Source organism: Lissotriton vulgaris, chromosome 1_1 (assembly GCF_964263255.1).
Source record: "Lissotriton vulgaris chromosome 1_1, aLisVul1.2, whole genome shotgun sequence".
In the NCBI taxonomy this organism is placed as follows: domain Eukaryota; kingdom Metazoa; phylum Chordata; class Amphibia; order Caudata; family Salamandridae; genus Lissotriton; species Lissotriton vulgaris.
In genome coordinates this window covers 1,025,245,495-1,025,268,746 of record NC_141685.1, presented here as the reverse complement: position 1 = coordinate 1,025,268,746, position 23,252 = coordinate 1,025,245,495, and the positions used below count along the sequence as shown (strand labels likewise).

General features: G+C 42.8%; 1 protein-coding gene across 4 annotated transcripts in view; it reads left to right on the top strand.

Annotated features, from left to right (window-relative positions):
* The window catches only part of SLC44A2 (solute carrier family 44 member 2 (CTL2 blood group)), a 376,289-nt gene extending 354,081 nt beyond the window's left edge, over positions 1 to 22,208 (top strand). For 2 of the 4 annotated variants that reach the window (XM_086961742.1, XM_086961734.1), the window contains exons 20-22: positions 5,272 to 5,360; positions 12,453 to 12,537; positions 21,493 to 22,208. In XM_086961742.1, coding sequence (XP_086817868.1) covers positions 5,272 to 5,360; positions 12,453 to 12,537; positions 21,493 to 21,602 — 284 coding nt within the window. In that variant the 3' untranslated portion in view covers positions 21,603 to 22,208. Of the gene's footprint in view, positions 1 to 5,271; positions 5,361 to 12,452; positions 12,538 to 15,553; positions 15,757 to 21,492 lie in introns of those variants that run through there. The other 2 variants (XM_086961726.1, XM_086961751.1) reach the window with 1 other exon arrangement.
* Positions 22,209 to 23,252: the final 1,044 nt, after the last annotated feature.

The window sequence follows — 23,252 nt, the reverse complement described above, 5'->3', positions numbered from 1 at the left end:
TTGCAGAAGGAGCTCTACATACATTAGATGTAAAAAGAGCGCTTCTATACTACATTGAAAGGACGAAACCTTTTCGTAAAACTAAACAACTGTTTGTGTCTTTTTCTCCTGCACGTAATGGAAATCCTATTTCAAAATCAGGTATTGCAAGATTGATTGTTAAGTGCATTCAAATTTGTTACCAAAAAGCAAAACGCACTCTATCCATTCCCCCTAGGGTTCATTCTACGTGTAAATTAGGGGCATCTATGGCATTCCTAGGAAATGTACCTTTAGATGACATCTGTAAAGCAGCTACATGGTCTACTACGCACACATTTACAAAACACTACTGTGTAGATGTGCAGGCAAAACAACAAGCAAGTGTGGACCAGGCTGTACTCAAAACATTATTTCAAACTACTGCAACAGATACGGGTTGTCGCCGCTAAGGGAGAAACTGCTGTGCAATCTATGCAATAGTGTGTGGTCTGCAGCCCATAAGCCTTGAACGGAAAATGACACGGAAACGTGGTTAAATGATGGCTCAGGTCCTGATATTGCCAGTGCCCTCCCACCGAACTATACCTTCTTGGGAAAGAATCGGGTGGACAAGGAGGGAGGTGGGATTGCAGTCATTTACAAGAAAAAATATAAATGCAAATGGAGCAATCTCGATTTTTCTGATTGCGAAGCCGGCTCTTTTAAACTATTGCCCAGATGCATCAACCTTTTTAGGAAGTGCAAACGGTGCGAATCGCATAAATCGGCCTTTTGCACTTCCTAAATTGGTTACTGGGATGCATCAAGCATTTTTTGAAAATCGCTTTTTTTTGCGAGTTCCAAAAAATGCGATTGCTTTTAAGGAATCGCAAATTTGCGATTCCTTAAAAGCAATGCATCATCCTCAAAGCATTTGCGATTTTACAAATTGCAAATGCAAATTACCACGAAGTTGAACTTCGTGGTAATTTGCAAAAATGTTTAAAAACGCATAAAAATGCATTTTTTAAACGTGTACGTTACAGGCACACATGTCCTTAGGACATGTGTGTATGTAACTCACATGTAAAAGTGCATTTCATGGGTGCAGGGGGGGGTCCTTTGGACCCCCCTCTCCACCCTTGAAAGGCTTTGATGCATTCCGATTAGAAATTGCGAATTCGCAATTCCCATTCATTCCTATGGGCATTTCAGCCCATAGGAATGAATGGGAATATCGGATTCGCTATTTGGAACTCGCAATTTTATTGGAATTCGGTAAAAATTGCGATTTTTACCGAATCTCAATAAAATAGCGAAATTAATGATGCATTGCCATTTGCGAATCCTTAATTGCGATTCCTTATTTTTCGCAATTAAGGAATCGCAAATGACAACGTTGATGCATCTAGGGGTATATCTTTCTTCTAATTTCACTCTTTCTGGTGTATTATTATATCGCCCTCCAGGACCAGCCAGTGCCTGGGCTGCATCTCTTCCGGATCTTATTTCTCCATTTCTGCTTGAAGCCTCTAATTTTATATTAGTGGGTGATTTAAATCTTCATTTGAATGATATGTCTCAACCAATCAACGCTAATTTTATAGCGGACTTAGCAGCCCTGAATGTGATTATCCATAACTCGGGTCCCACCCATAAGGCAGGAAACCTACTTGATCCAATTTTTTCTAATATAGACACTGTCCTGTGTAAACCAGCCATTCCGGTTCTCTGGTCCGACCACTTTTTAGTCGAATTTCAAATTAAACAGCAGGAGAAACAAAACAATCCTCCATCGGGGCTGGCACAGGGCAGGAACTGCAAAAATTTGGACACAATAAAATTCAATCTACTTCTTGAAAACACAAAACCAGTTGATTCAATTACCACCTTGAATGAAGAAGCGACCATGCTTTCCTGGCTTAATTCCTCTATTGACCTATGCCTCCCCCTTGTCAAAAGAAAAATCAACAATCGCTATACTCCTGTTCCATGGTTTTCCGAGGCCCTCAAAAATGAAAAAACAAAATGTAAAAATTTAGAGAGGCAGTGGCGGAAACTTTATGATCCTAAAATTAAACTAGAGTACAGGTCTGTCTTGAAGAACTATCATCTACTCTGCCGGAATGCCCGGGCAGAACATGCGAATCGGACCATTCAAGAGGCTCAAAACTGTTCAAAAACACTTTTTAAAGTAGTTAAAGAGCTTTCTGGGGCCGCATGTCAACCTAAACCCCCATGCCTGGATGCAAAACGCTGCAATGATCTAGCTGACTTTTTTGTGACAAAAATCAGTGCTATTTATACTGATTTCGCAAAACAGGCATCGGTTGTTTCATCCTCTTCTAATCAACCTATCCTTAGGAATATCACCGTCTCAAATATTAACACCGTTTTAGACTGCTGGACTCAAATGGATATCACTTCCTTTTGTAAAATCTTGAGTAGCATTAAATCTGGCTCTCCAAATGATTTGCTTCCTCCCTCAGTGCTTCAAACCTTAAGCACATCGAATAATAACTTAATTATGCAACTATTGAACTCATCTCTACTAGAGGCTGAAGTACCAGCTGCATGGAAGCATGCTATGGTCATGCCATTATTGAAGAAAACTAACTTGGACCCGGATATACCATCTAATTTCCGTCCGATCTCCCTTTTGCCAATCTTCTCTAAGATTTTGGAAAAGCATATAAATGCCCAGCTTACCACATTCATTGAGACACACAAGCTCCTGCAGACTCCCAATCTGGATTTCGTGCAGGTTTCTCCAGAGTCCACATTACTGGGCGTTACGGATAATATCCGTCGTCAAGTTGATAGGAGTGAAACCGTGGCACTAATTCTCCTTGATTTAAGTGCTGCGTTTGACACTGTTTCCCACCCTATCCTTTTGAACACCCTTCAATCATGCGGTATCACTGGCTTAGCCCTAAAATGGCTATCTAGTTTTCTGACTAATAGGACCTTCCAGGTGTTCTCTGCCTCTTCTAAATCTGAGGTTCAAGGGTTTCAATGTGGAGTTCCCCAGGGCTCAATATTGAGCCCTCTGCTTTTTAATATTTATGCCAGCCCTTTAGCTGTCATTGCGGAACAAGCAGGGCTCACGGTGTACTCTTACGCCGATGACACCCAGCTTATTTATTCTTTCTCAACCAATTCAAACAATAACACTTCTTCGCTGAGATCAGGGTTGCTAAACATTACAGACTGGATGCACAACAACAAACTCAAATTAAATGGTGAAACCGAGCTCCTGCTCTTTGGTAAAATAAAAACTTATGGGGCCCCCAACACTGGCCCACCCGAATGCGATCACCTCCGATTCCTATACATTCAGCCCGTAATCTTGATGATCAACTAACTATGAGGCAACAAGCTGGCAGGGTAGCCTCTGTCTGCTTTGTCATACTGAAGTGGCTGAAAAAAATCCTGTGGATGCTCCCTTTGCCCACTCGAACGGTAGTACAAGCCCTCATCACATCCAGGCTTGATTACGGTAATGTTCTATACTTAGGAGTGGGAAAGGAAGTATTACACAGGTTACAGGTAATCCAAAATGCTGCCGCCAGACTGCTTTGTAATCTCCCAGCTAGAACATCTGCCTCAGCGGCATTACGTGATCTGCACAGGTTGAAGATTGAGAACCGCATCAAGTTTAAGACTCTCTGCTACATGCATAGGATTAATGCAGGAGTGGCACCACACTATCTTCAGGCGCTAGTGCATCAATATCGACCCTCGAGATCACTTTGTTCTGCTAATCAACATAACTATCAAATTCCGAGGATTAAAAGAACAAGAATGGGGGGATGTTCTTTTTCCTATTTGGCCCCAGTACTCTGGAACTTAATGCCCTTCTCGCTGCGTATAGAACCACAGTACCAGAAGTTTCGTAAGGACTTAAAAACATGGCTTTTTAACCAATAGACTATACCCCACTTTATATCTGCTCCCTTCATATATCTTTAGCGTTCTTAGCGCCGGGAAACCTTCGGGTAGCTGTTGCGCTGTATAAAATTAAATTAATAATAATACTTACCAGTATGCATCTGTTCTTGGCATGTAGGGCTGCAGAATCACACACACCCACCTGCTTCCCCGGCTACCTGTATCTGTTCCAGTATTATCTTATTTAGTTACACAACACATGGTCATCTTTATATGTACTCCTACAACTCCATCATTTTCCCAATGTTGAATACAATCTGAAGATTTAGTCGATGCCCATGCGCACTACGATCTAAGGGAGGAGTCATCCAACAGACAAAGACTCTTCCAAGACAATAACAAAGTGTAATCATCCGGGCCCACCACCAGATGGTGATCTAATGCAATAGAATAGTGTGTGGTTCTACAGCCCTACATGCCAAGAACAGATGCATACTGGTAAGTAGCATTATCCTTTCAAAGAGAAACTCCAAAGAGACCCTCACATGACATCTGATCCCACTATTTCTTTGATTATTTTTTTGTTGATTTTTTTTTGTTTTTGTTTTTAGAATTCCTCATGTGCTTTTCACTGCAGGATGAAACAGCATGTGTGAAGTGGGTGGGAAACCTCTGGAAGGGGGTGGGGGTGACAGAGAGGAGTGCTGTGAAGCCTTCCGTAAAAAGTATTATAAAAAAGAGACCAGTTATGAAAATGGGAGCAGTTCCAGATCACGGCTCGTACCTATTGTGTTGCTGAACTGCCGGAAACAAAAGAAAAAGGTTCCAGAGAAAGGCGGATCAAAAAAATAAATGGGTAAAGAGAGCAAGGATTGAAAATGTGAGCAAGGTGGCATATTTGGGAGACTAGCGGAAAGAAAGTATGTGTTGTGGAGTTTCCTGCATTGAGAATCAATTGTGGTTAGTTCTAATAAACATAGGATTGCTGTTCTTAACCAATATTATACTTCCCAACAACTGGGTGTCCTAGCCTATGTTGGTAACATCTGAATTCTAATTTAGATTTTTTTCTCAAAATAGAATACTCTTGTTGTCTACAGTACTCAATTGATGTTCAAACAAATCTCTGGGTCTTGAAATATACGAGGCTTCTTCTCTTTTGACATGGGTAGCCTACTATGATTCGTGACCTTCTAGGGATAGTATTGCCACATTGGTGCTTAATTAGGACATGTGTGGCATAATGTAGTACATCCAGCAATACAATCTACATAGGTTATGAGATGAAATGACCGAGACTGAACCCAAATGCCCCAGAAAAAGCCCATCTAGTTGGGTTAACTCCTGCCTGTTTTTGCATTCTCTGAAGCATTTCTGCAGTGAGAGGTCTCTAACTACGTACGTGTTTTGTTTTCTCAGGTATCCTTGCGTTCTTTTTCTTCACCAATCGGATAAACCTCATAAAGGACACCGCACCACCTCTTAATTACTATTGGATCCCTATCATGGTGAGTACTTGCCATTTGCTCAAGAGCCCCGAACGATCTCAACATCGCACCTGCAAGCTTTGCAAGACTAAATCTACAAACAATTCAAAGTATCTTTATATATTCAAATAACATACACTTTTCTGTATAAATGGCCATACTTTTTATTTTCCACTTTTAACGTTAATGTTCATCCATTGATGCTGATACTTTTTCCCTGTCTGGGCTGAGTGATTCCAGCCATTACCTACTTCATGGCTCTAGCTCATGAATGAAAGTTACATTTTTCACAAGAAAACCTAACAACCTGGAGAATTGAAACTGGAGTATCGGAATGAGTAAAAATAAATTCCATAAATATCACTCCTGAGGAGGGATATGAGAATTGAAATAAAAGGGGAAATAGGAGTTTAGATTATTGAAGTTGTGCAGAACAGATCTAATGTAACTGGTGAAAGTGAGATGGACTGATGGGGGCAAAACACAAACAGCCAAATGAAGTCTTGTATGTTGGGGGGGGGGCAAAAATAAGTGGTTAAGAAAATGGCAGACAGGCAGACTGATGTGTCAGGCAAAGAAACTGTGAGCTTTAGCATGGAGAGAGGAATTTGCGGTAAGCATTTCCTGCCTCCAGAAAACCGTGGATCATGTTGAAAGAATGATTTTCAACATTAAAGGCACCCTTATTCTTGCAACCTAGGCATTCATTCTAAAAATTTCAAGGAACAAGGTTTACAAAAAAGAGCGCCTTTAAGTTGAATTTTCCTCCCTATCATAAATAACTCTAGGTTCGAGGCATATGGGCTGCAGATGGTACATTTATGAATAGATCGCCATCTGGTGTTGGGCTCGGATGATTGCACTTGTTTTTCTCTTGGAGAAGTCTTTTGTCGTCACGAGACTGGTGACTCCTCGTTTGGGTGCTAGTGCGCATGGGCATCGGCTCCATCCTTAGATTGTTTTTTTCCGCCATCGGGTTCGGATGAGGACCGAAGCGCTCCGGATCGACTTCGAGAAAAAGTGATTTTTCGAAAAGTGATATTTCAGCGCGTATTCCCTTTCCAATATGACGGTATTGTTATCGAACGCGATTTCATTTCCATTCCGACGCATTTCGACTCCAACAATAAACATTTTCTTCTACATAGACGAGACCGGGAGGCCTTTCTCGACGTTGTCCAGCCCGTAGTCCATGGAAAGGACTCCATTTAAGAGATGTCCAACGTGTGGTGCTAAATTCCCACACAAGGACCTACACGAGGTGTGCAATCTTTGCCTATCACCTGAACACGAATCCAGGGACTGCGAAGCCTGCGCAGCATTCTCCTCCAAGTCGACGATTAGAAACCGTCGAGCCCGAAGACACGAGGTATCGAGAATGCAGTCGGAGGCAATCCCGGAGCTGTTCGAGGCCCAGCACCCCGAAGAAGAAGAGGAAGATGAGGACGAGTCGGGGTCGGAAGTGGACGAGTCTGATGTCGAAGAAATCGATGCTCAACAAACCGTGAGTGACGACGTCCCCTTACCGAAAAACTGACCCCGTGTGGTACCGACCCCGCCTTCGAGCCCGGTCAGACTACCGAAGAAAGTTTCCGACGCCCCGCCTTCGGGCCCGGCAATGAAACCGAAACACTCGGCCTCCCACCATGCCGGATCCGAGAAACGGTCGACATCGACACCGAAGCTCTAGTCGAAACATTCCATGTCGAAACAGAAACATGCTTCGACGTCGAAGACTTACTCGACACAGAAAAAATCGGAATCGAGCAAATTCTCGGTGCCGAAAACACAGACATTGACGGTCAGAAGCAAAGGCACCTTTCGGAACCAAAAACTTCGGTACCGACACAGGAGCAGCAGACCGATCCAAAACAAAAGACTTTGTTTATCGATCCGCAAACTGGCAAAGTGGTGACAAAATTACCTAAAAAGAGGAAGAATGAACAGCTAGATGACAAAGCTCTTCCTCCTAAAAAGAGAACAATGGGGACAAATACAACTCCTCCCCTTTCTCCTCGACCTAGAGACACACCCTCTTCTCCTCTTCCTCACACTATGCCAGCTATTCCTCCACCTTCTACACTAAAAACATCTACACCTCAAACAGATGTACACCGTGATACAGGGGAGGGAGAACTTCATGGGGATGACGACACTGTCCCAGATGAAGCAGACCCATGGGATAATTATAATGCTGGGTCAGATGATAACGACCCAGAATTATACCCCTCAAAACCTTCACCACCTGATGATAATACAAGTTTTGCACAGCTGATAGGGCAGCAAAATACCATAAGGTAGATTTACACGCAGAACCTCAAATAGAGGATTTCCTTTTAGAAACGCTACCTGCTGCTCAAAGAACATCAGGAACACTACCTATGCTGAAGGGTCTTCTTAATCACACAGCTGACATATTCAAAGACCCTGTGAGGGCTAGGGTATTAAACCCAAGAATTGATAAAAAATATAAGGCAGCCCCAAAGGACCCAATATTTATCAAGGGACAGGTACCTCTGGACTCGCTTGTAGTCACAAACGCTCGTAAAAGAGCAAACACATTATCTACAGGAGAAGCTCCTCCTCCTGATAAGGAGTCCAAGTTAATAGATGCATCGGGCAAAAGAGTACCATCCCAAGCAGCAAACAGCTGGCGCATAGCTAATACACAAGCGCTACTTGCACGCTATGATAGAGCGCATTATGATGAGTTAGAAAAACTCATTACACATCTCCCTAAGGAACATCAAAAGAGGGCAGACCAGCTCATACAAGAAGGGAAGATGATAACCAACACTTTCATTAAGTGCGCCTTAGACGAGGCAGACACTGCAGCAAGATCCATCAACACCAGTATCCTGTTAAGAAGACATGCATGGCTTAGGGTCTCAGGGTTCAAACAAGAAGTACAAACATCCTTACTGAACCAACCTTTTGATCAAAAAACACTTTTCGGCTCCGGTACAGATGAGACTTTAGAAAAAATGAAAAAAGACACAAACGGCTAAATCAATGGGAGCATTACAACAGCCAACTCAAAGGGGTTCCTTTCGTAGGTCCACCTATAGAGGCGGGTCAAAGAATACAGGCACAAGCCAGCAATCTACCTCTTTTACACCAACATCACCCAGAGGTAATTCAAGAGGCAGTTACAGAGGTAACAACAACAACAAGGGTAGAGGTCGCGGAAATAACAACAACTGCAACTCCCCAACCCCAAAACAGTGACTTCATACAGCTCCCCCCAGACCATATAACACCGGTCGGGGGAAGTCTATCACAGTTCCTACCTGTCTGGGAAAATATCACATCAGACAAGTGGGTGAGACAAATTATCCAACATGGTTATTGCCTAGAACTCAAAGCTACCCCACCAAACATCCCCCCCCCAGACAGCGTCCAATGAGTCAAGATCATCTAACATTGTTAAAACAGGAAGTACTATCACTGCTACAAAAGCATGCTATAGAGAAGGTTCCAAAACATCAGCAAGGGACAGGAGTATACTCTTTATACTTCCTAATTCCCAAAAAAGACAGGTCTCTAAGACCAATTTTAGACCTCAGACCTCTCAATGCATACATAAATTCGGAACATTTCCACATGGTCACGCTCCAACAAGTACTTCCTTTACTGAAGAAAGGGGACTTTCTTTCTACACTGGATCTAAAAGATGCTTACTTTCACATCCCAATTCACAAAGCCCACAGAAAATACCTCAGGTTTGTAGTAGAAGGACAACATTATCAGTTCAAAGTCCTTCCGTTTGGGGTCACAACAGCACCAAGGGTGTTCACAAAATGCCTAGCAGTAGTTGCAGCACACCTAAGAAGACAACAAATACATGTCTTCCCTTACTTGGACGATTGGCTAATAAAAGCCAAGTCACAAAAAGAATGTCTTCAAAACACACAAAAGGCCATTCAATTGCTGCACCAGCTAGGGTTTACGGTGAACTACACAAAATCCCACCTACAACCAAACAAAGTTTAACAATATCTAGGGGCTACTATAGACACAGAAAGAGCCAAAGTATACCCCAATACAATCAAGATCCAAACAATGATCACGTTGATCCAAAGATTTCAACCACAACACTCACTAACAGCTCGAGTGTTCATGCAGCTGTTAGGGATGATGTCCTCCTGCATACTGCTAATACCATATGCCAGACTACAAATGCGTCCACTGCAAGAATATCTAGCAACACAGTGGAATCAGGCTCAAGGTCAGATTACAGATCTGGTGTTGGTAGATGACCGCACACATCGCTCTCTGAAGTGGTGGAACACAACAAACATTTCCAAGGGGCGGTCGTTCCTAGAACCGATTCCACAAGTGATACTAACAGCGGATGCATCGCTCACCGGATGGGGAGCGCATATGGAGAAATATACAGTGCAGGGAAAATGGAGTGTACAGCAAAAAAGACTGCACATCAATTATCTGGAACTACTATTAGTGTTTCTAGCATTAAAAGCTTTTCAAATTCAAATCCTCAACAAAGCAGTCCTGATCAGAACAGACAACATGACTGCAATGTATTATATTCAAAAACAGGGGGGACATTCTCCAACTATCCAGACTAGCGCAGGACATTTGGAGATGGGCCATTCCTCAAAAGATCTGTTAGCCGAACACCTACCAGGTAGATCTCTTTGCCACTCATCAGAACGCAAAATGCCAAAACTTCGCATCCAGGTACCCACACCACCTGTCCCAGGGCAATGCGTTATGGATAAATTGGTCCAACAAATTTGCTTACGCTTTTCCCCCTCTCCCACTAATTCCATTAGTGGTTCGAAAACTGCAACAACATTCAATGACAATGATACTAGTAGCACCAACGTGGGCACGACAACCGTGGTTCACCACGCTACTGCAACTCTCACAGGTGCCACATCAAAAGTTAAGAATATTACCCATGCACCTTACACAGAACCATGGAGAAATAATGCACCCAGATCCCAAACAATTGAACCTAGCGATCTGGCTCCTGAGGTCATAGAATTTGGATACTTCGATTTACCTCCAAACTGTATGGAAATCATTAAGCAAGCAAGACGTCCTACCACCAGAACATGCTATGCAGAAAAGTGGAAAAGGTTTGCTGTATACTGTAACAGTAACAACATCAACCCTCTGGACGCATCCACTAAAGAGATTATTTGCTATTTACTACACTTGCAGCAATGTAACCTTGCTTACACCTCTATTAGAGTACATCTTGCAGCTATAGCAGCGTACCTGCAAAACAGGCAACAGCTTTCCCTGTTTAAAGTGCCAGCAATAAAAGCTTTCATGGAAGGCCTCAAAAGAGTCATTCCACCAAGACTACCTCCTTCCCCAGTCTGGAATCTCAACATAGTACTTACCAGACTAATGGGACCACCTTTCGAACCTATGCATAAGTGTTAAATACAATTCCTCACATGGAAGGTGGCTTTTCTTATAGCTATTACTTCACTCAGAAGAGTAAGTGAATTGCAAGCATTCACAATACAAGAAACAATCCTGCAGTTACACCAAAATAAAGTGGTTCTTAGAACAAACCCAAAATTCTTGCCTAAAGTAATTTCAGCATTCCACATCAATCAGCCAGTGGAACTACCAGTCTTCTTTCCAAAACCACAGACGTAGCAGAAAGGGCCCTACATACATTAGATGTCAAAAGGGCGATATTGTACTACAAAAAAAGAACACAAACTTTCAGAAAGACAAAACAACTATTTGTAGCTTTTTCTCCTACACATAAGGGCAATCCTATCTCTAAAGCAGGCATTGCCAGGTGGATTGTAAAATGTATACAAATATGTTACTTAAAAGCAAAAAGGACATTAACTGTTCCTCCTAGAGCTCACTCTACACGTAAACTAGGAGCATATATGGCATTCTTAGGAAGCATTCCTCTAGATGACATATGCAAGGCAGCTACCTGGGTTACACCGCATACCTTCACAAAACACTACTGTGTCGATGTGCAGGCAACACAACAGGCTAGAGTGGGACAAGCTGTACTAAAAACTTTATTTCAGACTGTTGCAACAGACACTGGTGACCACCGCTAGGGAGATAACTGCTGTATAGTCTATTCATAAATGTACCATCTGCAGCCCATATGCCTCGAACGGAATATGCTACTTACCAGTATGCATCTGTTCTTGGCATAGAGGGCTGCAGAGTGGTACATGATTTCCCAGCCTCCCCGGAAACCTGTGTCTGTTCCAACACTATCTTATTTAGATACACTTACATGGGCATTTCTATCTGTATTCTATCATACTACTCCATCTAACCCTACTATGGCAAAACAATCTAAGAATGGAGCCGATGCCCATGCGCACTAGCACCCAGAGGAGGAGTCACCAGTCTCGTGACAACAAAAGACTTCTCCAAGAGAAAAACAAGTGCAATCATCCGAGCCCAACACCAGATAGTGATCTATTCATAAATGTACCACTCTGCAGCCCTCTATGCCAAGAACAGATGCATACTGGTAAGTAGCATACTCCTTTTGATTGTCTCTTGTTGGGTCCCTGCATGGCCGCTTGCTATCCAGGGTCAATGCCTAATCCAGAACAGGCTTCCTACTCACAGGGCTGCCTGCAAACACAGGAAATCAGAATAAGCTATTTTGGGACTATACAATCAGGCTGCCGTTACTGTCTGTACCTCCTAAACATAATCAGAAGATTTACTACTAAAGTGATAATCCAAGCTCAAATAATCCTCCAATAATGTCTCTGAACCACTCTCGTTGCTAAACATTTTGTGTGCATGAAGAGACAAATGAGAACACCCATTGCCTAGGCCATTATTGCTGGTTGGCCAAGAAGACTGAGTGGCGCACCACTTCACCCTTTGCTGACAACCCTTCCGTTTAACAAGCAGGGCAGCCAGCAAGGTCCACTGGCCTTCATTTTGGGGACTTGGGTTTTGACCTTGTGCTGGCTGGCCATGTGGCCACATTTCAGTTGGGATTTGCTTAAACTGTATGCTGTGCGTGGGAAGAGGATACATTTTGAGACGTGACTTCTTGGTTACATTGTGTTTTTTGTTGGGTATTCTAGAGTGCGATTTAGCTTCTCAGCACTATCTTTTGTTCTTTCACAGACGGTGATTCTCGGCTCCTACCTCATTGCTCATGGATTCTTCAGCGTTTATGGAATGTGTGTGGACACACTCTTTTTGTGCTTCTGTAAGTACTCATGCCCCCAGGAAAATTAGTCTGGGTAACAGTTCCCATCCATTCCCACCAGCCCACGGTAAACGAGGTGGCACAACAGCATACTGTTCTTGTTAGAGTACGTTTGGGTGATGCCGCAATGACTGGAGCACACTTTATCGGCTTAAAATTGAACACACAATTGGGGAGCCTTTTAGAACATTAAATTTAGACGAAAAAGGAGAATAATGTATTCTGTTGAACCTGACAAATAATGGCTAGTAATTTTTAACTGTACATTCAAAAGTAATATTGGTGAATAGTTAAGTCTTATTGTGAGGCATACAGAAGTTGTAACACATTTTTCAATAAGACAAATTACAGGAAAGATTTTGTAACTTTATAAGACAAGTTATAGATATTAGTTCATAGCATTCAATAATTAAATATACTATTTTATAACCTGAATGTTAAACTAAATAAAGGGTTATACAACCTTCAAACTAAATGACACTGGTAGGGGGGTGTCTCTACTCAAAACCTGCCAAGGAGGGAAGTCCTAAGACACCTGACCATCGTTGAGTTTATTGGGACCATATCAAAGAAGCTCTTCCAATGTCTCTATCTGTCCCCATGCTGAGCATTAACACTTCATGTGGGTGTTTCCACTTATCATGGTTTACCACTCTGTCAGACAGAGTGGACCTTTCTTTGATTTTTACTCTCTGCCTATATTCACCTCCAATCAAAAGAATAGTCCTACAGCTAAACCTCCTTCTAACCCATTAGTTCACAGTGGGCAGTCAATACATTTAAAGACTGTGCTGTGAAGCTGAAAGCCGCTGCAGAATGCGTTGTTCGGCAGATGCAAAGAGTCTGTTGTGGTAGGTTCAGTATGCCAGTCCGTTAGACGGAATATCAGTTTTGTCACAAAACCATCTCTGGTATCAAATTTTTTGATGTCTTTTGCGAATCTCTCAACCCTAACTATAGTGCTGGAGGGGATTATGGTGTGCCACCTCCAGGTCTTAAGTGCACCCGTACAAGCTGTTGGGATTAATATTTTTCCTGGTGGAGACACAGCCCTAAAATTTTCATTTTGTTGCATTCTCTTCATGAAGAGCTAAAGTCATGTAATGAATGCTGATCGGTCTTTATTTCAATGCCCTTGGACACAATGAAGCCTTCGTCTTAATTTGGTGGTTGCTGAAGGTTGTGTTCTGTGACTTTCAGGTGGCTTCAATATTGTTTTCCTCACCACCTCTTTTGGCCTGAGTTGCCATTCTTATGCTGCTGATACGCATAGTCAGGCTGTGTCCTGCCAATTACCCCCACCCTACCCCTGACATCTTGCTAAGTTGTGGTTGGGGGCCGGATGAAGAACAGTTGGTTACAATTCAAAAGAGAATAATACCGAGGGGTTGTGATCGGTTAGTCTGGCATTTCCCAAATCTCCTTTGTATCACTGTGTGTAGTGAGATAATACTGAATGCAGCTTGTCTTGTTGTGTAGGTGCATGCTGTGCACAATCTTGGCATCTACTGTTGTGTTCAGAATATTACAAGTTGTTTACTTCAAGATTCAAGTCTTTGTTTCGAGAATAACCAATAATCATGAAGCCAAAACCTGCAATACCATCAGGACTCTGACACCTCCTTAAGTTATTGTAACCTTATCCTTATCTGAAGGAGCAGGCGTGAGCCATGGTTAAGGATGGATACATGATTCCTGAGGCCCTTATCTCCCATCTTAACTATTGCAGTGCTTTTTATCCATGTTTCTATTCTGGTTTTATTTTAGCAGTGCCAGCTGGCCGACCACAACACAAACTAGTAAGGAATGGTTTTGAAATGTGACCATGATTCTGAACTGTATTGGTGTCTTATGTGGTTTCTTGTGGTGCAAGGCATTCAGACTGTTGATTGGTTCAGATAGACCATGATGGCTCTACTCCTTTCACCTGGCAAATAAGATTGCATTACTCCCATCCTCCTTGTTTGATATGCTTTAATCTTTTTTTCTATTAAAAAAAAACACTTGTAAAAGGCTCCTATGTTTTCAATGGCCTTGAAGTAGTGCCTTCTATTGCACAGGCTAAAGATGAACTACCAAATCTTCACTTGCCACCTCTTACATCCTTACCAATTTATCTACTTTTCTGTCCAGTCGAGTTAGAGTGCACAGCGCCTTGTGGCCTTAGTTCAGTGATGCTTGCATTTAAAATATACATTCAATCATTGGTATTAAAAATAACTGGGAAGTGAATGATCTTGAAGGTTAAGAAAGAAAGACCATTTGTATTAACTAGACAAGGAAAGGTTTCGAACATTAGCATGAAAGGGAACAGTTGGTGTATTGTAACTCGAACAATAAATGAAATAACCTATTACTTTGAGTAAACTCCCAAACTTAATCATGGGTAGTGTCTTAGGAATATTTTATTAAAATGTTGAATAAACAGTGATGAATATTATGTAAAATTCAAAAGCAAGATGTTTCGGTCAATTTAGAAGAAAATTATTTGGTTTTGTTTGGTGATCACCATGCTCCCCATCAGCAATCCTCACTCATCAACCCAGCCAGTTTTCCATAGTCTGCATGCAGCAAGCGATGGATGAACTATGGGATGCCCCACTGTATCAGTGAGGTGTATAGGTGGGATAAACTATGAAATCTAAGAACAGGTATGTGGTAGACTATGCTGGAGTGTGCGAAGCCTGAGATGGTGTATGAATGAGACAGCTGGTGTTGGATGGGGGCATATTTTTGGGAGGTCTGGTTTCCTTGTCTGCGGTCTCTCTTGGTTTTCCTGGCTAGCCTCTCTGCTGTGTCTGCTTGATCTTACCTGTCCTGTGGTGGTACCTTCAGCTAACTTTACTTTTTCCTTGTCTTTCTTTTCCATTCTTGATGCTCTTCGTTGACCTGTTCTGCGTCTCGTACGTTTGCCTCCACTTAACATTTCCTGATCATCCGTTTCTTCCTGCCTCTGCGCTTGACTCCACTTCATTCCCCCCTCCACTGTGTGCACCCACACCATCCCAACTGCCAGGTGACGACCTGGAGAGAAACGACGGATCTTTGGAGCGCCCTTATTTCATGTCCCCAGAGCTAACTGAGATCCTTTTGAAGAAGGACTCTGAAACGTCAAAGGCCTCGGAGAGCTAAAGAGAAGGTATTGAGGTGAAAAGGAGGTGGGTGAACCTGGGACAGAGATCGTCGCCTGCAGAAGTTGGTTTTCAGAAGTTATAGCCTTTGGAAGACAGCAGTGGGAACTTGTGGCCCATCTACCTATTTTGACATTGCCAAAATATGCGCTTCCTTCTGTCATTGCTTTATTGTTTAGTTGGATTTTGAGGTAGTGCAAACATTTTTTTCTCTGCAAGTGGTGTTAGAGACCATTGAGTTGCAGTTTACACAATTTCTCTATCCTTTTGGTTCTATGGAGTCAATTTCTACAAGCACCATTGTGCCTCTTCTCGAGGGGCATCCTTCGAAGACCTATAAGCCTCACTTGTCCATGGTCTCCAGGAGCAAGGGTCCTTGTCAGCTCTTCTGCTTGCTGGATAACAAAGGATGCAGAGGTTAGGGGGTATTTTGGCCACCTCCGGAATGAGCAGACACACACAAAGGCAGCAGTAACCCATCCAGTGGTAGGTCACAGGTGTAATTTATTTGTCTACAGCGTTCTCTAGTAATAGGGTTCTGATGCATGAGATTGGATGGACCACAAGTGTAGGGCTGGCTGAAGGCACACAATGCGGGTGTGTCTCTCTCACACACACACACACACACAAACACACGAAGATTGTGGTTTTGACATAGTGGTCTTGTAAAAATTGTTGAACTGACCAAGTAAGTCCATTATAAAATCCAACCCTACTGACCGCATGTTGGTCAGAGTAGACTGTTCCAAGCCTCCCTCGTAGCAAGTCATGTGCTTTCTGTAAAATGCATGACCGATATATCTAACACCAGGCGTCCATACTCCACTGTCTTTTTTAGAAGTCATAAGTAAAATTGCCATTGTGAATGCCATAGGTTTGTTCCCTGACTCAGAGAAGCTGAGGTGTTCATATCAATTTTTGTTACCCCCTGTTCCCAAACAAAGTGTGACGTCTGGCAACCCTCTGATGTGAGTGCCATGCCCCCTTTCCTCTTCTCACTCTGTCTCTAGAAATGTTTTGTGCCTTGAAAAATTTGATAACACAGGGCAGCGTTTGAGTTTGGCAGAATGTGTCCGTATGAAACCCATGAACTACCTGTGCAGTGACACGCCAAAAACGCTATTGATTAGCTAACCATGTGCAGTAATGTGCCAGACTGTGGCCTCTGGACAGTTCATAGTGCACAACTCAACTCTTGCAGTGCAGACTGAGTCTTGAATTACTGTGCAAAAGAGCTACACAGCCCACTCTAAACATGTGTTTGAGGCATATGAGCTGTAGATCATATGCTTTTGCATAGATCACCATCTAGTGTTGGGTCTGGAAGTATGCACTTTATTTTCCTTCGAAGAAGTCTTTCTAGTCACGAGGTAGGCGACTCCTCCTTTCGGTGATAGTGCGCATGGGCATCAACTCCTTTGTTAGTTTTTTTCCGACATCGGGTTCGGATGTGAAATGTTGCACTCCGGTACGGCACCATTTCTTCGGACCCCCTTTGGCGCGCAATCCACTACCCTCAACGGTATTGTTTATCGATCGCCTTTCCCATTCTCCGTGTATAGTTTGCTCTCGGAAACCTTTGATCGGAACATTCGTGGAAGGCTGTTGGACCTACCCGATCCGGGATCGGTAGCAGCTGATGGAACAGACTCCATTCAAGTGATGCCCAGGGTGTCGCGCTAAGTTCTCGCAACCCGACTTGCCCAAAGTGTGCAACCTTTGCCTATCCCCGGAGCACGACGAGAAAGACTGACACGTGTAAGTCGTTTCGGTCGAAGAAAACTCTACGTGATCGTCGGACTCGACGTCACGAAATGTACCAACAAAGTGGCCCTGCGTCAGACCTCCTCAGAGGAGAGTCTGAACACCAAAAATTGCAAGCACAGGAAGCCAAAATGGAGGAGGAGCGTGTCTCCATATCTAAAGCCGACTCCAGTGCCGAAGACTTGACACCGAGACAACAGATCGTGAGTAAAGAGACTTCGTTCCCATACCATCTCCTTTATAGGAAAAAGACTCTGGTCCCTCTTCTGCCTTCAGTCCAAGGTCGGCACCGAGAAAGTGTTTCAAGCACTCCGCCTTCGGGCTCTGCGCCGAAACATAAACAGCAGCAAGACGTTATTTCTCTGTTGCAAAAGGGGGCAATAGAACCAGTCCCTTTACAATACCAAGGAACAGGAGTGTACTCCCTCTACTTCCTAATTCCCCAAAATGACGGCTCTCTCAGGCCTATATTGGACCTCAGATAACTAAATCTATACATTCAGTCTGACCATTTTCATATGCTAACACTCTAACAAGTGTTTCCTCTCTTTCAGCAAGTTGACTTTCTATCCACTCTGGATTTAAAGGACACTTACTTTCATATTCCAATACACCCTGTGCACCGCAAATACCTCAGGTTTGTGGTAGCAGGCCAACATTGATTCAAAGTCCTTCCCTTCGGCGTGACAACCGCTCCCACGGTTTTCACAAAATGTGTTGCAGTAGTCGCAGCACACCTGAGAAGACAACAGGTTCACGTCTTCCCATACATATGCGAACTGCCCTTTATAAGCCAGTTGTCTAACAGCTGTCTGTGCCACACACAGAAGACTGTGCAACTCCTTCACCAACTAGGATTTACAGTAAATCAGACATAATCCCATCTCCAACCATCCATGTCTCAAGACTAACTAGGAGCTACTATAGACACACAGAGCTCTAGCATACCCAACTCCAGCCAGAATCTGAAATATTCAAAACCTAATGTCTGTTCCAGCCTCAACACTCCTTACCAGCTTGAGTGTTCATGCAATAACTGGGAATGATGGCGTCTTGCATCTTCATAGTTCCCTATGCAAGACTTCAGATACGTCCCCTACAGGAATGCTTAGCACGTCCGTGGAACCAGGCTCAAGGTCAGGTATCCGATCTAGTGTTGGTAGACGGCGGCACTCATCGCTCTCTACAGTGGTGGTACACACAAACAAAACCTTTTGAAAGGGTGGCCCTTCAGCGACCCGGTTTCACAGATAGTACTGACAGCAGATGCATCACTGACAGGTTGGGGAGCGCATCTCCAAACCCACACAATTCAAGGCATGTGGAGCTCCCAACAAAAACTGCTTCATAGAAATCATCTAGAACTGCTAGTAATTTTTCTGGCTTCGAAAGCATTTCAAGTTCAGCTAGTACACAAAACTGTACTAATTCATACAGACAATATGACAGCCATGTACTACATTTAAAAACAGGGGTGGACACACTCCCTCCAACTGTCCCACCTAGTATAGGACCTCTGGTAGATGGGCCATTCATCACAAAATCTATCTACTAGCAGAACCCCTCCCAGGAGTAAACAATCCAATGGCAGATCTGCTAAGTCGTCAGACACAGCAAATCCACGAATGGGAATTACATCAAGTTCTCCTCCCATTCTTTCAAATGTGGGGCATCCCAGACATAGACTTGTTCGCCACGCACCTAAACACTAAATGCCCAAACTTCGCGTCCAGATATCCACACCCATTGTCCAAAGGCAATGCACTATGGATGAACTGGTCAGGGATATTTGCTTAAGCTTTTCCGCCTCTCCCACTCATTCAATCAGTGGTTCGGAAACTCAAACAAGCGTCCCTGACACTAATCCTAGTTGCTCCCACATGGGCACGTCACCCATGGTTCACAACCCTATTGGAACTCTCTGTAGTTCCTCATCAAAAACTACGTCTTACACCCTATCTCCTCACACAGAGCCATGGAGACCTAAGACACCCAGACCCCAGTCAACTCAATCTGGCGATCTGGCACCTGAAGTCCTATAGTTTCGCTATCCGAATCTACCGCTAGACTGTATGTATATTATCAAGGAAGCTAGACGTCCTACCACAAGAGCCTGCTATGCCGCAAAGTGGAAGCAGTTTGTGATTTACTGTAATAACAGCCACATCAACCAGCTTGATGCTTCTGTCCAAAACATTATATGCTATTTGTTACATCTACAACATTCCAATTTAGCATACACGTTCATATGTTTACATCTAGCTGCTATGGCCGCATATCTCAAAAATAGACATCTATCTCTATTTAGAGTACCTGTCATTAAAGCGTTTATGGAGGGACTCGAGAGTTATTCTTCCGAGACGTTCACCTGCTCCAGTGTGGAATCTCACCATTGTTCTCACCAGACTAATGAGTCCACCCTTTGAGCCATTGCACAGATGTGAACTGCAATTTCTCACATGGAAGTCTGCTTTCCTAGTAGCTATTACATCACTCAGAAGAGTGGGTGAACTTCAGTTATAGGAGAACCTTTTTTACAAATGCATCATAACAAAGTAGTTCTTCGCACCAATCCTAATGTCCTTCCTAAAGTCATTTCTGCTTTTCATATCAATCAGTCTGTTGAGTTGCCTGTGTTCTTCCCGCAACCAGATTCAGTAGCAGAACGTGCACTACACACATTATATGTGAAAAGAGCATTTCTTAATTAAATTGAAAGGACAAAACCTTTCCTTAACACAAATCAGCTTTTTGTCACTTTTGCTCCACCACACAAAGGCAATCCTATACCAAAATCAGGTACTGCAAGGTGGATAGTCAAGTGCATTCAAATATGCTATGCAAAAGCTAAACAAACATTACCAGTTCGCCCTAGAGCACACACTACATGCAAATTGGAGGCTTCTATGGCATTCTTACCCATAGATGATATATGCAATGCTGCAACATGGTCTACACCTCACACAGTCACAAAACATTATTCTGTGGCTGTATTGGCAGCACAGCAAGCTAGAATAGGCCAAGCAGTTTTACGTACACTATTTCAGACTACTGCAACAGCCACAGATTAGCCCCCGCTTTGGGAAATAACTGCTATGTAGTGTATGCAAAAGCATATGATCTGCAGCTCATATTCCTCGAACGGAAAATGCTACTTGCCCAGTATGCATCTGTTCTTGGCATATAGAGCTGTAGAGTCCCATGCGCCCGCCCGCCTCCCTGTGTACCTATACCTGTTGCTGTAACATCTTATTTAGATACATGCATTCATGGGCATCTCCTTCTTACTGCTCTTACTAACTCATTATCGCCCTCTGCGGGAAAACAATCTTAACAAATGGAGTTGATGCCTGTGCACACTATCACCGAAAGGAGGAGTCACCTACCATGTGACTGGAAAGACTTCTTCGAAGAAAACAAAGCGCAAACATTAGGACCCAACACTAGATAGCGACCTATGCAAAAGCATATGACTCTACAGCTCTATATGCCAAAACAGATGCATACTGGGTAAGTAGCATTTTCCTTATGCAAAAATTGCAGCCCCAAAGCTAATCCACAAAACTCTTGCTGTCACCATAGCAGCTTCAATGAACTCTGCCACAGAGGCTTGGGATGGGATAGCCTCTGGCCTGATGCCATTTGCAATAGAAAAAAACACCCTATTATGCTGCTGATAACCCTACCTCGCTCTGTCTGAAGTGGAGAGGGCCAGATACACCCTCTACAACCTCGTCCTGTTCTGCAAGCAGCTCTGTATGTTTTAACACACTTCGCGCCTGTTGATAATCTTGTTAAAATGTGTCTTGCATTTCATTATCATTGTTTATTCACTCCAATGCAAGTGTCTCACTGTGGTCCCCTGTGCTTAAATTAATATGCATGCTATTTTCCTACCCAGAATGCCAGTGCCTTTCCCCTGTGAAAAACTGTGTTGTCTTGCTTCAGTTTTGTATTTATTTAATTTAATTTTGAGTTTTCAATTTCTTTTATTTTGAGTTTTCAATTTCTTTTTTTATTTTTATTTCTTTTAAAAACAATTGTGGGGGCCTGTCTACAGTGGAAGACCTGGAACGAAATGACGGATCTGCAGAACGGCCATACTTCATGTCCGCTGATCTGAAAAAGCTTCTCAACAAGAAAAACGAAGGACTAGCGCAAGGGAAATGAGTTGACATTCTTATTCTCTCCTTCCCCACCTCATTGTGCCTTCCTGTTTTCCACTTGAGGTGGAAAAAATGAACTGCCCTCTCTTAGAGCATTGCATACTGACAACAAAGAAAAGGACAATCTCCATTTTTGTTAAATCAGTTAACAGTTTTTCTACCTCCTTCAGTCAACAGCTTCACAGCTGAATGGATTGAGGCAAATGGTTACCTTCCTATTTACCAAAGTAAAATTTTAATTTCAAACTGTAGACTTCACAATGTTCAATCCTGAAAAGTATTTTTCTCTTGTTAAAGTGCCTCTGATCCAGATTTAGTTGTACACCTTGGCCTTTTAATCACAAATAGTTTACAAGAACCCAACCGCAGTCCAAAAAGAAATAACTGCTGCGGACCCAATATAACATGCCAGAAAATTAATTAACAGAAAGAAATTTTAAAAAGGAGGAATCTGTGCCTTTTGGGAAAGCCTGTGTTCAGGAATGTTTTAAATTACTTTTAAGTTATAGTAATAATGTGACCATGTAGGAGTTGCTGTTACATCGTTTTGTCTGTGGAGTTTTATTTTTGCACTTGTGTCTGAAAATAAAATCACTTTTCTTTGTTTATATTTGTAGCTTATAGAATGGGCTGGAGTAAGGTCACCTTTTTGTTCTATGTAGGTGGTGAGAAGAGAGCCTAACATTAATTTTGGTTTTCTGCTACGTGGTTGTACTGGTGGGCATTGCCTCTCCCATTTTGAAAAATATTTCCTAAAGGCTTCAAATACCAGACTTAAGAGGCTAAGTCTGTTAGATAATATGTGTTGAATTGGCCCCCTGCAGGATTCTCTTAGTCACTCCCCCCACTCTGTCTTCACACAGAGGCACCCAACTGAGAAGTGAGGCGAGGCATAGGCTGGATTCTTAAGTGGATTAGCTGTTGACCCTCTAATGTACAGAATGTTTGTTAAACATGTCCTTAAATTGGCCAGATTTTGCAGACTTACAGATACACCCGCTATCTGAAAATCTTGTAGAGTAGCCCCCCATCATACCATGCTTATGATGCCTTAGGATTTTCCTGAAATGTCTTTCTTGCTGAGATGTTTAATACCACTTCCAGAGCAGGCATGGTGTCCTTGTGGCGTAAGCAGCCGTGAAGACCCCATGGCCCCCTCAAACTTCCTCCTCGGTAAATCAGAGCTACCAATACTATATTTATGTTATATTGCATCAAGTTTTCTCTGTCATTCTTCGTTGTTCTTCGTATGTTACTGTTTTTATTATTTAGACATTTTGTCCACTACATTTACTGTGGGATGCCTTCTGCCTTCATACAGATACTTCTTGTGCGATCACATGCTGAGACTTGGATACCACTTTGAAGTTTCCAGTCTGAGAGATGGCAAACAGGGGTTTTTAAGAGTTCTCTCTATGCAAGCCCACAAGAGCGATTGATGTAAAACTAATTTTATTAGAATCAACCCATTCGTCTTTTTTAAAAGCAAACCAAATGGTCAAACGAATAAAAAAAGAGAACATTCATAATAAATTTGAATACAACACTCTCTTCAAAGAGTCCACTTAACTAAGGACGTTCAAGTATTTCACTTATTGGATTATGCATTTTTTTTCTGTCTTCCATGTTGTACATTGCGCATCCCTTTCAGCTG